This window comes from Thamnophis sirtalis, unplaced genomic scaffold (genome assembly GCF_051295495.1).
Source record: "Thamnophis sirtalis isolate CommonGarterSnake01/CBP01778 unplaced genomic scaffold, rThaSir2_p1.2 scaffold_6, whole genome shotgun sequence".
In the NCBI taxonomy this organism is placed as follows: Eukaryota; Metazoa; Chordata; class Lepidosauria; order Squamata; family Natricidae; genus Thamnophis; species Thamnophis sirtalis.
The window spans coordinates 8619972-8637066 of NW_028261386.1; the positions used below are offsets into that span (position 1 = coordinate 8619972).

A 17095-nucleotide genomic window follows, 5' to 3' on the forward strand; every position below is an offset into this window, starting at 1 on the left:
GGGACGTGCTACATGTGTGCGTGCTTGATGGGCGCTAAGCGCGCATGTGCAGTAGTAAAAAAATGCTTCTGCGCATGCGTAGAAGCAAAAAAACAAGATGGTGGTGCCTATGGCGCCACCGATAGAACTGGTTTGAGGGCGTGGCCAGCCGAGTTGCTACCTATTTGGCCGAACCAGTCCAAACCAGTAGGAACTCACCTGTGGTGTGTGTGCTTTCTGGATTTGATTTTTCTGCAACAAACTGATAGTAAGGACCCCAGATCTCTGTTTTACTGCCACATTTACACCAACAGCACCATCACAGGCCCCAACAATTTCACACACAAATTTAGAGTCACCTTCACATACCTTTCTTCTAATGTGATAGCAATGGCTCTCTGGATTCTGTAAACAAGCCAGGCTTTGTGCAAAATAATTAATGGTCCGGTTTGATATCAGAAAGTAATTGGAGAGCATTTAACCTCCCAGGACACTCACAGATCACAAGTCATAATTCTGTGTCAAAAGGAGTATGCCAGCACAGTTGAGCGTGAGACAGCTGAATATACATCAATATGTCCTAGGCTATTTCAGAAGGCCTGAACAAACATATCAGTTGTTAATGGACGAAGGACTTGCAATCTGTCCACCTTGAACCTTTATCTGCTTAACCTTAACAAGAGTTGATTAGTTTGTGTGATAGACAGCTTTGTAAGTTTTAAAAATAAATAACAACCCCCACCCCACCCCACCCTGTGAGCTACAGTTCACAAAACTTATGCCTCATAATAACATTTGTTAGCCTTAAAAGGTGAAGACTCTTATGGTTTTTCTCCAACCTGATACCTACAATCTGTAACACTTTCATTAGTTATCGGCCTGGAGGAACATCAGCATTGAGAAATTCTAGGGTTCATAGCTATATTTCTATTTCACATTTGTAGTTTGAAGACTTGAGAAAGGTTTTCTTAGATCTTGGATGTCCTCATTAGGGCAGGATCTCCATATTCATAGATAATCTTATCTTCTTCAAAGCAGCTAGAAAAGACCCTCAGGACTTCTAAGAATTATATGGCTGGCCAAGAGTGAGAAAAACAGAAATTTAATCAGAGAGACCTTTGTACAATTACTCTATTTACATTGGGTTCTTTTACAAGTAGCCTTTGTGCCTATCTCATACACTCAAATGCTTTTTCTGTTTCCTTGTTTTGGATAGGTAGCTGTCACAGCACGAGAAGATGTCCCGTCTTTTGGTCCTTCACTGCCAAGCCCACCTGTATTTCAAAAAGTAAGACCCAACCCTAACCTTAAAACAAGGTTTGTTTGGTTCTTAGGGGAAATAATTTGGGAGATCTGGGGGAGGGGATTGAATTTAATAGATTGATTTAAATCTAAGAGCCACAGTGGTGTTTAGAATGCAGTACTGAGGCTACTTCTGCTCATCACTGGCTGCTGGCAATTTGGCAATTCAGGTCTCACCAGGATCAAGGTTGACTCAGCCTTCTATCCTTCCAAGGTTGGTAAAATGAAGACCCAAATTGTTGAGAGCAATGTGCTGATTCTGTAAACTGCTTAGAGAGGGCTGTAAAGCACTGTGAAGCGGTATTTAAGTCTAAGTGTCATTGCTATTGCTATTTTTGGAAGTTTTGCCAATATAACAGCATTTCTACTTTTCAATTAATTACTAAGGCTTTGCCACCATATCAGTCTGTAGAGAACCATCTCTCTCCACACCTCCAAAAAAGGGGCCTAAAATGACACCAATTTCATGACGTAGACTGGATTTCTGTATTGCACTAAATCAAACTGAGAGCATTGATTTTTGTTTTAGCTTGTCATAGGACTCCATTGTTGTGGATTACAAACCACTATTTTATTAGTCTTTTATTTTCAGGGGATATCATCATCATCATTGTCCATTACTTTGCATTATTATTAAGTTCCTAAGATTACATGAAGTGTGATGTCAGGGTTCCATATAGCATCCAAAATTAAATCAGAGTTCGAGGCAAATGATTCCTCAAAGTTCCAATTTATTAAGAAAGCCATGTTGGCACATCTGGACAAACCCAAATCTGAAAGCTTCCAGGTTTTCCCCACCCAGTTGAAAGTTCAGGATCTTGTCCCCACAGCCACAAGTCCACCACATGATCCAATCTTCCACAGCCATGCTGGCAGCTTCCACACATCTAAGCCCAGCCAGGTGCAGAGACAAAGATGACCTTGTCTTTCGAAGAAGAATATTATTACGGCTACATCTCACCCAACTCTGTATAATTCCCCCCTTCCCAATTTCCCACAATAGAAAATAGACAGTAGAAAGTGTGGCAGGCCTGAAGTCCAAAAGAAAATATAGCTTGCAGGCATGACATGTGACTGGTTAGGCAATGATGTCACCAGAGTAGGCAGGTCTGAAGTGTTGGTGCCTTTTATTTTAAAATTTTGTTGGTTTAAAAAATAAAAAACAAAAAACAAAAACCAAATACTCTGTCAGCCAGAGACTCAATATTCCTGTTGCATCAACAGAGGGATAGTTTCAAGATCACGTGAGGTGATAGTTCTGCTCTATGCTGCACGAGTGAGGAAATACTTGGCCTACTGCATCTGATTCTGGTCATCATAGCACAAAAAAGATAATTAAGAACATAGAAAGGGTGCTGAGAAGAGTAACAAAGTTGATAAGGGATTTGGAAGCTAAACCATACGAAGAACGACTGAGGGAACTAGGTATATCTCATCAAAAGTACATCTAACGAAGAGAAGAACCACAGGTAACATGAAAGCAATCTTTCAGTATTTGAAGGACTGCCACAGGGAAGAGGGGGCCAACCTATTCTCCGAAGTACCTGAGGATATGAAAAGAAGTCACAAGTGGAAAGATAATTAAAGAGAGATCTAAGCTAGAACTAAGGAGAAATCTCCTGTCAGAAAAATTAATCAGTGGAACAGCTTACCACTGGAAGTTGTGGCTGCTCCAACACTGGAAGTTTTCAAGAGGAGATTGGACATCCATTTGTCTAGAATAGTATGAGTTCTCCTGCCTGAGCAAGGGAGCTGGATTAGAAGACCTCCAGGGTCCCTTCCAACTGTATTATTCTATGTTCTATGTAGGAAATGGTCAGTGATAGAATATAATAGATTAAAACAGTTAGAAGGGACCTTGGAGGTCTTCTAATCCAGCCCCCTTGCTTGGGCAGGAGACCCCATACCATTCTAGACAAATGGTTGTCCAATCTCTTCTTAAAAACTTCCAGTGTTGGAGCATTCACAACTTCTGGAAGCAAGTTCTTCCACTGATTAATTGTTCTAACTGTCAGGATTCTTCCTTAGTTCTAGGTTGCTTCTCTCCTTGATTAGTTTCCACCCATTGCTTCTTGTTCTACCCTCAGGTGCTTTGGAGAATAGTTTGACTCCCTCCTCTTTGTGGTGGCAGCCCCTGAGACATTTAGAAGACTGCTATCATGTCTCCCCTGGTCCTTCTTTTCATTAAACTAGACATCCCCAGTTCCTGCAACCGTTCTTCATATGTTTTAGCCTCCAGTCCCCTCATCATCTTTGTTGCTCTTCTCTGCACTCTTTCTAGAGTCTCCACATCTTTTCTACATCGTGGTGACCAAAACTGAATGCAGTATTCCAAGTGTGGCCTTACCAAGGCCTTATAAAGTGGTTCACTTCACGTGATCTTGATTCTATCCCTCTGTTTATGCAGCCTAGAACTGTGTTGGCTTTTTTGGCAGCTGTTTTAGCATCCAGTCCCCAAATCATCCTGGTTGCTCTTCTCTGCACTCTTTCTAGAGTCTCCACATCTTTTTTTTTTTACATCTACTTGATGTAGGGGAGATGCTTTGGAATACATTTATGGCTCAAGTTCATTGGACAATCATCTTGGAGTTTTGGAAGATGTGTTGATGATTCCCTGACGTCGCAACCAATGAACTGGGTCATTAGAGAGCTAACCTGCTTTTTTCATATTTTAGAATGCAGAATTCCGGGAGTTTCTTCTCACAAAGCTGATCAACGCAGAAAATGCCTGCTGCAAATCAGACAAGTTTGCCAAGCTCGAGGTAAGGAAAAATGAGGTTTCCCCTGAGCAGGTAAATAGGACAACCTGCTCAGCCCAAATCCATTTTGCTTTGGGATATCGGAGACTAGCAGTCACGTTTTAAAGGGACCCTTTGAAGCCAAATACCAGGACAAGAGAGGCTTGTAACATTGCCTTATTATGAATTCTGCAGCTTCGTGAAGTAATTTCACAATTCCTGCATCATGGTATTGATGAAAAATCTTGTGCTTCAATTTTTGCATCTCTCTGTATTTTGCAACAGAGTTCCAGGTTAGGAAAAAAATGCAAGTGTATATACGTATGGAATTTGGACAAAAGAAGTGTAGAGATGTATTTCCAATACCTTTAAAACATGTATTGAAAAATAGATTAAAAGGTGTTTGTGAATATGTACCCTGTTCCCCTGAAAATAAGACCTCCCCGGATAATAAGCCCAATTGGGCTTTTGAGCGCATGCACTAAATAAGCCCTCCCCAAAAATATTTAAACGCAGCCGCAGCCGATACCTGCCATTTCCTTTGGTTGCTTGCCACACAAACAAAACGAGGTAAGGAGGTCAGGCCGGAGGGGAAGAAAGGGAGGGGGAACATGCCCCATGAACCCCACACACTCTTATCCAATGGCTGCTCCCACAACCCTAGCCACCGCGCCCCTTCGGTCACGCTAATGGCCACCACACGAAGAGAGGCAGGCCTAGCGACGTGCAACACAGCAGCAGCCATGACCACGCTCGTCGCTTCTTGCACCTCAAAAATAATAAGACCTCTCTGGTCTTATTATCTTTTGATCCCCGAAATAAGGCCAAGCGCTAAAATAAGACTATTATTATTTTCGGGGAAACACCGTATGTATATATTAGATGTCTGATGAAATAATCTTAGACTGAACCGTACAACGCTGAATGACCCAGAAACAGATTGCTCCGTTAATCTTTATGGAAAGGCATTTTAGGAGACCCCTGGCTTAGAATAGCCAAAAGCCTCTGTTGTGTAGCCTTGGCACGAGAGAGTGTCAGTTTGTGGGATGCCCATGCATTTGTGCAACTTCTTGTGGTCTCAAGTTCTTTCAGGAAGGGCTGCTGAGGGCAGTCATTCCTGCAAAGAAAAAATGCAGGCAGGCAGGCAGGGAAGGAAGGAAGGAAGGAAGGAAGGAAGGAAGGAAGGAAGGAAGGAAGGAAGAAGGAAGGAAGGAAGGAAGGAAGGAAGGAAAGAAAGAAAGAAAGAAAGAAAGGGAAGAGAGGGAGGAAGAAAAGGAAAGAGGGGGAAAGAAAGGAATGAGGGTGGAAGGAGAGTGAAGTGAACAGCAATCTATTATCAACAAAAGAGTTTCTCATTGTAGTAAGAAGATTTAATTCAGAGTTCAGAATTATCTCAAGGCGTATGAGGCAGTCATCTTATTGTCTATGTTTGACGACATTGGAGCATCTCTAGAATGAAATGTTTGTAGAGATTCCAAACAGACTTTTAAAACTTTTTACATTAAAGCTATGTCCCAGTAATCATTTGACTACTTCATATTCTCAATAACTTCCCTCTCTCACTCAAACAAAACTTCAATTTGTTTCTTAGATTTAGATCTGTTTTTCCTCCAGCAACTCATTTCAGTGTATCTATTAGTCCCTTCTCCTGTCCCCCATCCTAATGTATGTTGGGCTAAGAGATCGTGACTAGCCCAAGATCAGAGAATTTCCATGGCTGAGCATGGACCCACCCTGGGGGCTCCACAGTGCTACCCAACAACTAGACCCGTGATGGCGAACTTATGGCACAGTTGCCCAAAGAGTCATGTGAAGCAATGTCACCCAGCACGCGTGACCTTGCCAGTTTGTCTTCCAGGTTTCTGGCCCGCATGTGTGGACGACAATCAGCTATTCTTTGTGCGCGCAGCAGTGTCGAAAACCGGTGTGCACATGCACACCGGCCAGTTGATTGTCAGGAGGGTGCATACACGCCCGAACCCAGAGGTTTGGCTTTTTCGGAGTGCAGCCCCCCCCTCCATGAGCGTGTGCGTGCATGCGTGCGTGACGTTTCCGTGTGACCATTCAGTGCCGAACAGGTTTGCCGTCACCGGCCTAGACTGTACTGTTATACCATGCAATTGTTTGTAATAAGAAACGCCTTCAACCCCTGAAAAGTTGTTTGTGCGAAGTTTGCCGCATGTCATTGGAATTGTTTGATCCAGGAATTCTGGCAATCTGAGGCACACCGCTGTGAAACGAACACTACAACGCAAGGGTGGGCAACTGTAGCCCCTTCCCCTGCTGTAGCACAACAGGAGGGATTGCCTTCCCAGCTCCCCCCCCGTTGAAATGGCTTTCTGTGATCAAAAGCATCTCCTGCTGACTCACGCAGAAGTCTTTGGGCGGATTAAATCTTGTTTAATCAATAGATCAGAGCTCACAGCTCTATTAATTACAGGCTTCCTGCTGAGAAAACAATATGGCCATCTCTATGAAGTCATCTGGGGTTGAGCTCAACTTGAAGGGAAATTTATCTTAAAGCCAATTAAAGCGGAGCCGCATTTGCGAATATTCAGCTTCCTCGGGCATGCATGCGCTTCCTTTTTTAAAAATTTTTTTTAATTTGCGAGAGCTGATCTCTATTACCGCTCAAATCTCCCAGGTGAACCAGACATCCGACAGAAGCTGTGACCACGTCAAAAACTGAAAGAAAAGGAAAGAAAGAGCAGCTTCATTACAAAGGGAGTCAAAAGGAGGCAGAGGACAAAAAGCATATTGCATCCTTATAGTATAAGCTTCGCACCTGAGCAAAGGGTTGGAATAGAAGACCTCCAAGGTCCCTTCCCACCCTATTATTCTTTGTTCTATGTAGGAAACTGGTCAGGAATAGAATAGAATAACAGAGTTGGAAGGGACCTTGGAGGTCTTCTAGTCCAACCCCCTGCTCAGGCACTTCATTTCAGACATATGATGATCCAATTAATCAGTGGAACGGCTTATCTCTGGAAGTTGTGGATGTTCCATCATTGGAAGTTTTCAAGAGGAGACAATCATTTGTCTGGAATGGTATAGGGAAGGGATAGCTACCTTTTTTTGGATTGCGTGCCAAAAGTGGGGGGAGCGCAAGGTGGGGTCGTGGGTGGGCATGCCCGCACCCAAAATGCTATATGTGTGACACCAGTGTGCATGCGCGCGCGACCAGCGCTTCCCCCTGCTTTTGGCTCACTTCTTTCACCCTCCCCAAGCTCCAGAGGCTTTCTAGGAGCCTGGGGAGGGCGAAAACACCCTCCCTCGCCCCCCCCCCCGAGGCTCTCCAGAGGCTTTAGGAGCTTCCCTGAATCCACCGGAGGGCAAAACATGGCCCTACAGGCAACCCGGAAGTTCAGGAACGGTGACTTCCGGTTTTCAAGGAAGCCTCCGGAGGGCAAAAAACAGCCTTAAAAGAAGGCCAAAATCAGCTGGCTGACAGGGCAACGCCTCGCATGCCCTAATAAATGCCTCCGCGTGCCACCTGTGGCACGCATGCCATAGGTTCGCCATCACGGGTATAGGGTCTCCTGAAGTTTTGTTTGGATGAGAGAAGGAAGTTATTAAGAATTTGAAGGGGTCAAACGATTCCTCTCTTGCTCCTCCTTCTCTCCTTCCACCTCCTTCCTTCCTTCCTTCCTTCCTCCCTTTTTCCCTTTCTTCTGCTCTCTCCTCCCTCCTTCCCTCTCTCCCTTCCTTCCTTCACCCCTCCTTCCCTGAACTCATCCCTCCCTCCCTCCCTTCCCTTTGCACCTTTGGGACATGTGTTGCAACATCGTACACATACTATTTTTATTTATTTAAAAGATGTATAAAGCCACCCATAGTAGCACACACAACTCTGGGTGGGGGATGTTGGTGTGAAAAAGGCAAACAATAAAATCAATAAGGGGAAAAAGAACAAAATGAAATAAAAATAAGGAAAGCCAGGCACCCAACCCATCACTACAGGTTAGTCCTCGACTTATGACCATAATGGAGCCCTGCCCATTATGGTTGTATGTCATGACGGTTGAAAAATGGGTCACCTATATAAGTGACCCGATTTTATGACATTTTAAAAATCATTAATGAAACACTGTGGTCGTTAAGTGAACCAATTGTTCGCTTTGGGGCAGTTTGTGCCGAAAAGTGGAAGTAAATGCTGGATTTGGGCAAAACATCATAAAACACCATAAATAGTGATTCCACAGATTAGTGTTCCTCAACCTCGTTAACTGGAAGGTGTGTGGACTTCAACTCCCAGAATTCCCCAGCCAGCACGGGAATTCTGGAAGTTGAAGTCCACACACCTTCAAGTTACCAAGGCTGAGAAAAAAAGTGACCCAGCCCCTTTTTAGCCTACATCAGAGCTGCAAGGCCATTTTCATACCCCATAAATGTTGTTCCTAGGACCGGACACGGGCTGCCTTGTTGGACAACTTACACGATGAACTCCACATCCACACGCAGCTGATGCTGGGCCTAGGATCCGAGGAAGACAAGCTGGAGAATGGTGGGCATGGCGGATTCTTGGAATCGTTTAAGGTAATAGAAAAAACAAAGGAAAAAGAAAAGCTCTTGACTTTTTGTAATGTAGAGAAGTGGAGGCATAGTTTTGACTGCAAAATGCCCCCAATTAAATTACCAGTGACATTTTGACTGCTAGCTTCTTTCAATGTCTCAGTCATCCAGGTCATGGTTGTCCTGAAAGTGCTTTTTTCAAGACTCAACTGGACTTTCTGGCTTTTCTTTGAAGATGCCTCGCTTCTCATCCAAGAAGCTTCTTCAGCTCTGACTGGATGGTGGGGAAGGGAAGGATTTATATTCCTTGCAGACAGTTGATCATTTGCATCCTTTTAGAGCAGTGTTTCTCAACCTTAGCAACTTGAAGATGTCCGGACTTCAACTCCCAGAATTCCCCAGCCAGCGAATGCATTCGCTGGCTGGGGAATTCTGGGAGTTGAAGTCTGGACATCTTCAAGTTGCCAAGGTTGAGAAACACTGTTTTAGAGGGTCACTGAAGCACTTGGAGGTTTATCTCTGTCCTCAGGGTCAGCTGACTAGTGCAAATGGGTGTGGAGCCTTCTTGGAATTGCTGAGAGGACTGTGTTGCAAACCGGAGATAGGTAGTATCATATCCCTTCCCCTCTCTCAACAGAGGGGGAGAGATACAACATCAGCAACCTACAACACCCTTTCAGCAGTTCCTAGAAGGCTCTGCACCCATTTGCACTGCTCAGGTGACACAGAAAAACTGACAAGTGGCCTTGGTGACTCCCTAAAAGAATGCAAATGACCAGGTGTCTGCAAGGGGTATAAATCCTTCCATTCCCCCCACCTAATCAGAACTGGAGAAGCTTCTTGGATGAGAAGCAAAACCTGCTCAAGGAAGAACAAAGAAAGCCCAGTTGCCTCTTGAAAGGGCTCCTTTGGGATAGCCTCTTTCAATACATTGCATCCTTCCACCAGTCATTGCCCATCACCCAATGCTGCTTGTCAGTGGTGGGTTGCTCTTACCGTCGCTACTGGTATGCTGATCGCGGTCTGTTCGTGCACGTGCCGGACATGCGCTGAGCATGCACCTGATGTGCGCTGTGCTCACATGCGCAATCCAGCACCCCTGCGACAATCAGATGCTTATTGCGGCTCACACAGGCACCGCACGCTTGTGCGCGCATGCGCACTTTGCCATTTGCCGTAAAGGCAGCTATAGAGCGCGGGCGGGTGGGTGGACCAAATGAGCCACCGTACTGATCAGTGGTGGGTTTCAAAAATTGTTCGAACCTACTCTGTGGGTGTGGCCTCCTTTGTGGGAGTGGCTTGCCACCCATGTGACCGGATGGGAGTGGCTTGCTGCCCATGTGACCGGATATAAAGCTGCCGACGACACTTGTCAGAACCACCTTAAATTACCTCACACACAGCACTGGCATGCATAAGAATATGATGCAAACTTGTTTTTTAAAAGGCATCTTTGGTTTGCGTTAAAACAACTTCAACACATGCAATGTTCTGATTGCACCACAAACACAGTCGTCATCCTTACCTTTCACAGAGGCACTGAGTTTTATAAATATGAGCATGATAGTGTAGAATAATCATATCCAAGGACCAGTGGTGGGTTTCAAAACATTTTGGAATCTCTTCTGTAGGTGTGGCCTGCTTTCCGGGTCCACTGGTGGAACCTCTTCTAACCGGTTCGGTAGATTTGATGAACCGGTTCTACCGAATAGGTGCGAACTGGTAGGAACCCACCTCTGGTACTGATATGCTCTCAGCTGCTCCTGGCCACTACCGGTATGGCCGTACTGGCAGTAGCCCACCTCTGCTGCTTGTCAGAAGCATAAGCTAAGGTCCAAAGGCTTAGTATTTTTTTCCGCCTTGCTTCTGATGTTAAATGGAATTGGACTTCTTCTTTTTTCACTCTTCTGGCATTGCAGGAGATCCCAGGGCTGATGCGGAAAACAACAGCCAGAAAAATGGTGCAGCTGCCCTTGTACCTTTGGACAGCCTTGTTGGTCTGCTTAATAGCTTATTTACTTCTCAGTGTGTTGCCTGAGTAAGTGGAGAAAGGAAATGGGGAGGAAAAAAAGGAAAAGAGATTGGAGTTGCTGCCTCCAAAATGCAACAAGAAATCACAGATGTTCTTTTTTGCTTTCTTAACACTGTCACAGTCGGGGGGATTTAAAAAAAAAGATCAAAATCCTTTTCCATTTGATCAAACGGGAGGGTAGCCTTTTTTTTCCCATTAGATTTTTTTCAGAGGGTTTGGTTTGTCATTTTTTAAAATGGATTTGGTTTCCAAGAAGATGGCCGGGGGTGCCTTTTGCTTAGAAGCATTTGAACTATTTTGATCCTTACATCGCCAAAATGAGGAAAAGATGTGGAGACTCTGGAAAGAGTGCAGAGAAGAGCAACAAATATGATTAGGGACTGGAGGCTAAAACATATGAAGAACGGTTGCAGGAACTGGGGATGTCTAGTTTAATGAAAAGAAGGACTAGGGAGACATAGCAATAGCAATAGCAGTAGACTTATATACCGCTTCATAGGCCTTTCAGGCCTCTCTAAGCGGTTTACAAAGAGTCAGCATATTGCCCCCAACAATCTGGGTCCTCATTTTACCCACCTCGGAAGGATGGAAGGCTGAGTCAACCCTGAGCCGGTGAGATTTGAACCGCTGACCTGCTGATCTAGCAGTAGCCTGCAGTGCTGCATTTAACCACTGCGCCACCTTGGCTCTTGACATGATAGCAGACATGATAGCAGTGTTCCAATAACTCAGGGGTTGCCACAAAGAAGAGGGGGTCAACCAAGGGATTGAGCTAGTTCGGGCTGGTTCGGGGAAACCGGATGCTAATTTTACATCTGGCTTGCTGAACCGGTAGTTGCAAGCACTGGCTGGCCCCACCCACCCCTCCACTCCCTGGAGTCTCTAGGCGTCCTGTTTTGGATACCAGGTAAGTGCAGGGTCAGTTGGAGGCTCTGGTAGGATGAAAAATGAGGCTCCTGGAAGTTCTGGAAGTCTGGAAATGGACCCCTGGTACCTGGGGGAGGCAGTTTTTCCCCTCCGAGAGGCTCAAGGAAAACCTCCAGAGCCTGGGGAGGGCCAAAATGCACCCGCCCCCCCCCCCATGGTGCAGGAAGCCGAGTAGGCCACGCCCACCCAGAAATCGGGCAGAGAACTGGTTGCTAACATTTTTGAATCTCATCCCTGGGATCAAGCTATTCTCCAAAGCACCTGAGGGCAGGACGAGAAGCAATGGGTAGAAACTAATCAAAGAGAGAAGCAACTTAGAACTCAGGAGTAATTTCCTGACAGTTAGAACAATTAATCAGTGGAACAACTTGCCTCCAGAAGTTGTGAATGCTCCAACTCTGGAAGTTTTTAAGAAGACGTTGGACAACCATTTGTCTGTAGTGGTGTAGGGTTTCCTGCCTGAGCAGGGGGTTGGACTAGAAGACCTCCAAGGTTGCTTCCAACTCCGTTATTATTCTATTATTCTTAGTTTGGCTCAAGAGTGCTGCAGGTTGGCTAATACTGCTACCAAATTCTGGGGAAGGGATGGGAAAGGACTCCCAGTGTGACAGAAATGGAGATAGATGAGTGTGCTTGTGGCCTGGAAACCCTGGGTTGCCCACTAGCTAATTAAGAGAAGTAAGCAAAGGGAATGTGCATCCTTGAATTCTGGTGGTGTCGAAAACTCTTGGACTGCAAGGAGATCACACTAGTCCATCCTAAAGGAAATCAACCCTGGATGTTCTTTGGAAGGCCAGATCCTGAAGCTGAAGCTCAAATACTTTGGCCACCTAATGAGAAGAGACGACTGATTGGAAAAGACCCTGATGTTGGGAAAGATGGAAGGTAAAAGGAGAAGGGGATGGCAGAGGACGGGATGGTTAGATAGTCACGCAATCCACATGAGTTTGGGCATTGGGGGACAGAGGAGCATGGCTTGCTTTGGTCCATGGGGACACAACTTAGTAACTCAACAGCAACAAAAGCAGAAAACGTTGCAGCACTTTACCCAGGTATATGAGAAAAAGCAACATATAATTTGTTAGTGTTTACTGAGTTAGGATTTTCATTCCTCCCTTTTCCCCACCGCCGTTGTTAGTGGGAGCAGAATGGTGGGAAACAGCACGATCTTGGATTTATTAGGATTGGTCCAATGTGGACTCAGCAGACAAGAATCCAGTCAAGGGCCTGCTGGCCCAAAGAATATGGAAAGAAATTTGTATGGTGGTAACAGAAGGGAAGCGGTATCTTAGCAGTTAAGATGCTGAGCTTGTTGACTGGAAGCAGTTCGAAAGCATGCAAATGTGAGTAGATAAATAGGTGCCACTTGAATACCACTTCGGTGGGAAGGTTTCTGTGCTCCTTGGCATATAGTCATGCTGGCCACATGACCACAGAGGCATCTTTGGAGAATGCTGGATCCCTCAGCTAGGTAACAGGCCAAAGATCCAAAAGAAAATATCGCTGGAGGCCTAACACTCTGCTTATTCCATTCACTGAAAGGGTAGCAAGCCATTACTTTGTGGGCTTAAAAATATGTTAACTGACCTTGTTGTATTTCATGGACTACTTATGGGTCACTCTGCTCAGTCTGTTCAGTTGGGATCTTTGATATCTCTCACCCCCCCCAGTTCCATCTTCTTGTCCCTAATTCCTGCCAAAGAATACCCAATGCTCACACAGTCTTCAAGCAGAACACAGTGGGCATAACCACTCTTAACAGCTCGATGCCAGGGAGATTTCTGGAGAAGATGGCAGAAGGAAGACAGCTCCATGAAAAGTGGAGACGATATTTCCAGCCACAAACAGAGAGCTGATGAGCAGATCAGCTTCTTCAACTCTCTGTGGACAAAGAGAGCATGTGAGATCAACCAAGCTGATATCTTCAGTTAGCTTCTCGTAAGAAGACTCCAGAGGGAGGGAAAATTGGAAGATGAGGGAATTCACCACAATCGCTCCAACCGCAAACAGAGCCTTTTTAAAGGATACTAATTTTGTTCCTCTCTTTCGGAAATTGACTATGAACTGTTTCAAAGAAGTTAAAACACCTACAAAGTGGCAAGATTGCAAACTTTGGATGGGTGCCTTTGATCCTTAATATAAGAAAAGGATGTATCTTTTATCATTTTTAATAATTATAACAAAAAACAAGGCAAGGCTTTGGCTACACAAAGAAGTTACCACCTACAAAGTGACAAGTTTGCAAACATTGGATGAGTGCCTTTGATCCTTCATATAAGAAAAGGATGTATCTTTTATCATTCTTAATAATTACAGCAAAAAACAAAAGGCTTTGGCTACACAAAGTTTTAAACGGATTAGTGGTTTAAAAAATGTCAGATTTTGGATTTTGAATATTAAGACATTGAAATTCTTAAAAGAACACATTCATGCTTCCGTGGAAGAAAAACCATGTCTTATATTGGAGACATAACAAGACAAGTAACTTCTTATGGCTATCAAAGATATCTTTGATGAACTGCATTGGGAATTGTGCCAGGGCTTTGAACCAATTATATCAATCATGTTGCATCTTCTTGGAAACAGTCTGTTCCCAAAAGATGTACAGAAAAAGATATGCAACAAAATCTACCCGAGAAAACACGAACATTTGAATGAGAATATGTCATCCGATATAAATAAAAAATGGGATGCGGGCTTTAAAAATGAAGGAGGACATAAAATAAGATCAGAGAGCAACTGGAACAGTTTCTTTTTACTGGACGAACAAAAGAGGCTGTTTAAAGCATTGAAAAAATGTGTCAAGGATCAACAACCATCTGAATAGACCAAAAAGAAAGATTTTTTTAACCTTGAATAAAGAATACAAAGTTGGTATATTTGATCGAGGTTAAAATGTTGCCAATTTGCAGTGGTTCTTTCTGGATTTGCTGGTACCTGGAGTGGAAAAATGTTGTTAAATTGATTCACTGAATATGGTGTTTTAGCTTTTTCCTCTACAACTTTAGAATAGAAGAGAATAACAGAGTTGGAAGGGACCTTCAAGGTCTTCTAGTCCAACCCTCTGCCTAGGCAGGAAAGCCTACACCATTTCAGCATTTCAGACAAATGGTTAGCCAACATCTTCTTAAAACTTCCAGTGTTGGAGCATTCACAACTTCTGGAGGCAAGTTGTTCCACTGATTGATATAACTGTCAGGAAATTTCTCCTCAGTTCTAAATTGCTTCTCTCCTTGATTAGTTTTCACCCATTGCTTCTTGTTCTACCCTCAGGTGCTTTGGGGAATAGTTTGACTCCCTCCTCTTTGTGGCAGCCCCTGAGATATTGGAACACTGCTATCATGTCTCCCCTAGTCTTTCTTTTCATTAAAGTAGGCATACTCGGTTCCTGCAACCGTTCTTCATATGTTTTAGCCTTCAGTCCCCTAATCATCTTTCTTGCTCTTCTCTGCACTCTTTTTAAACTGGCTTTGTATAAGGAAGTTTTGTAAACTTGTTCTTTTTAAAGGCAAAATTATCCCTCTTTGTTATTTTAAATTTTAGATTTTTTGCATTATATTAGGATATTAGGATTGCTTTATAATTGCTAAAACTGGATTTGTTTATAATTAACATGGTCTATAAGCTCTTTCCCTACAGTTACTCTAGAAGTAAGGGATATCTGTGTGGTTTTTTAAAAAGGAGAATTGGTTCTTCTTTGTGATATAAAATTTTATCTTTTGTTTATACTGGGATACTGGCTCCACTTTATGCCTGTTAAATAGAGTTTTGCTTACACCTATGAGTTGAGATCTGCTTTATATATACTGTATATTAATTAATTTTCTATTGCATGTGCACATGCATTAGAGAACAAATGAGAGTATGAATGATATTATGAATGATATCATTGAAAAGAAAAGAGTAATATGAAGAGAGTAAAATAATTGAAATGGAAATGGGCTGTTCACATAGCAAGAAGAACTAATGGCAAGTGGACCAAGGGAGTCATAAAATGTATCCCACTTGATAAGAGGTGTCCACGGAAGAGACCTAAAACAAGGTGGGAAGACTACATCAGCAAGTATTGTGGGCCCAATTGGCAAAAGAAAGCTCAGGACTGTATTGGTTGGAAACAAATGGAAGAGGCCTTCATCCTGCAGTGGATAGACAATGGCTAAATTTTAGAATAGAATAACGGAGTTGGAAGAGAGCTTGGAAGTCTTCTAGTCCAACCTCCTGCTTAGGCAGGAAACCCTACACCACGTCAGTCAAATGGTTATCCAATCTCTTCCTCAAAATTTCCGGTGTTGGAACATTCACAACTTCTGGAGGCAATGATGATGATGAATTGATTTTAAAATGATGATGATCATGTTTATTATGTTAGATTTGATAGCAAGTGGATTGGAGAAGATGTTACCTGTTCGTTTTTGCCTACAGTTAAAAGAGATCAGTTATCATGGGATGAGTTTTAAATTTGTTAGGTTCAGAGGAAGTGAACAAAGTATGGAATTGTTTATTCTAGTTGCAATGAGGGTGGGAAGTTGCTTTTTGGGGGGAGGGGGACTCCCTTTTTTGCACTCTTTTTTTCTTAAACTTGTCTTATCTTTTACTGTTGTAACTAAAACTTTTAATAAAAAGATTATTTTAAAAAACCTAGATGTCATGTAATCCCAAACCTTGATCTGCACAAGAAGTGACTCAAATTTGGAAGGTGAGGCTATTGAACACTCAGGAGTCTTGTTGAGCTAATGAGATCACTTTTTTTTAAATTTGTGGTGAGATACGGTGTCATTGGGCTTAATACAGAACCTACTTAATACAGAACCTACTACAACCTACCTAGGTGTAGTTGCTCTTTGCCTGCATTGTTGTTTCATGAAGCTCCAGTGGACTATGGAGCTTACTCCATATAAATCACTGCCTTCCGCTTACGTTTTCTACATATGCTTTAGCTCAATGACAGGTCATAAGCATAGAGAATAGCAGTTAGCAATAGCAGTTAGACTTATATACCACTTCATAGGGCTTTCAGCCCTCTCTAAGCGGTTTACAGAGTCAGCATATTGCCCCCACAGTCTGGGTCCTCATTTTAGCCACCTCGGAAGGATGGAAGGCTGAGTCAACCTTGAGCCGGTAAGATTTGAACAGCTGAACTGCAGAACTGCAGTCAGCTGAAGTAGCCTGCAGTGCTACATTTAACCACTGCGCCACCTCGGCTCTAGAGAAGACATATGGATGAAGCAGGAAATAGTAGCTCCATAATTATTGCAACACCTCCCCCACACCTATTTCCCTGGTGATTTATGAAGTGCTATTTGAGAAGAACAGTAGTCCCACATTCAGAAAGACCCAGTGGACAAGTATGGAACTCTTCTGTACTTGCAACCTGTTGGCCCAAGTTTGGTAACATGCTTAGATAGATACATTCAACAATTCCATCTCACCAGCCATAATGGAGTCTGTCCATGTATTGTGTATTTAAGAAGTTTTCATGATGTCTTCTGGCCGCCATTTGGGGTTCATGGATGTGCTCTGCAGTTCATGGATGCCCTCTGATTGCCCTTCTGCAATCAGAACACACGATGAATACGTCTTCATCTCATAACACGTGGACTGATTC

The 17095-nt window shown here is 43.6% G+C and overlaps 1 protein-coding gene across 2 annotated transcripts in view; it reads left to right on the forward strand.

Moving 5' to 3' along the window:
• RAP1GAP2 (RAP1 GTPase activating protein 2) overlaps positions 1-17095 on the forward strand; it is a 110177-nt gene that overhangs the window by 63508 nt on the left and 29574 nt on the right. For both annotated transcript variants that reach the window (XM_087717187.1, XM_087717188.1), the window contains exons 13-15: positions 1196-1267; positions 3957-4043; positions 8421-8555. In XM_087717187.1, coding sequence (XP_087573313.1) covers positions 1196-1267; positions 3957-4043; positions 8421-8555 — 294 coding nt within the window. The remainder of the gene's footprint in view (positions 1-1195; positions 1268-3956; positions 4044-8420; positions 8556-17095) is intronic.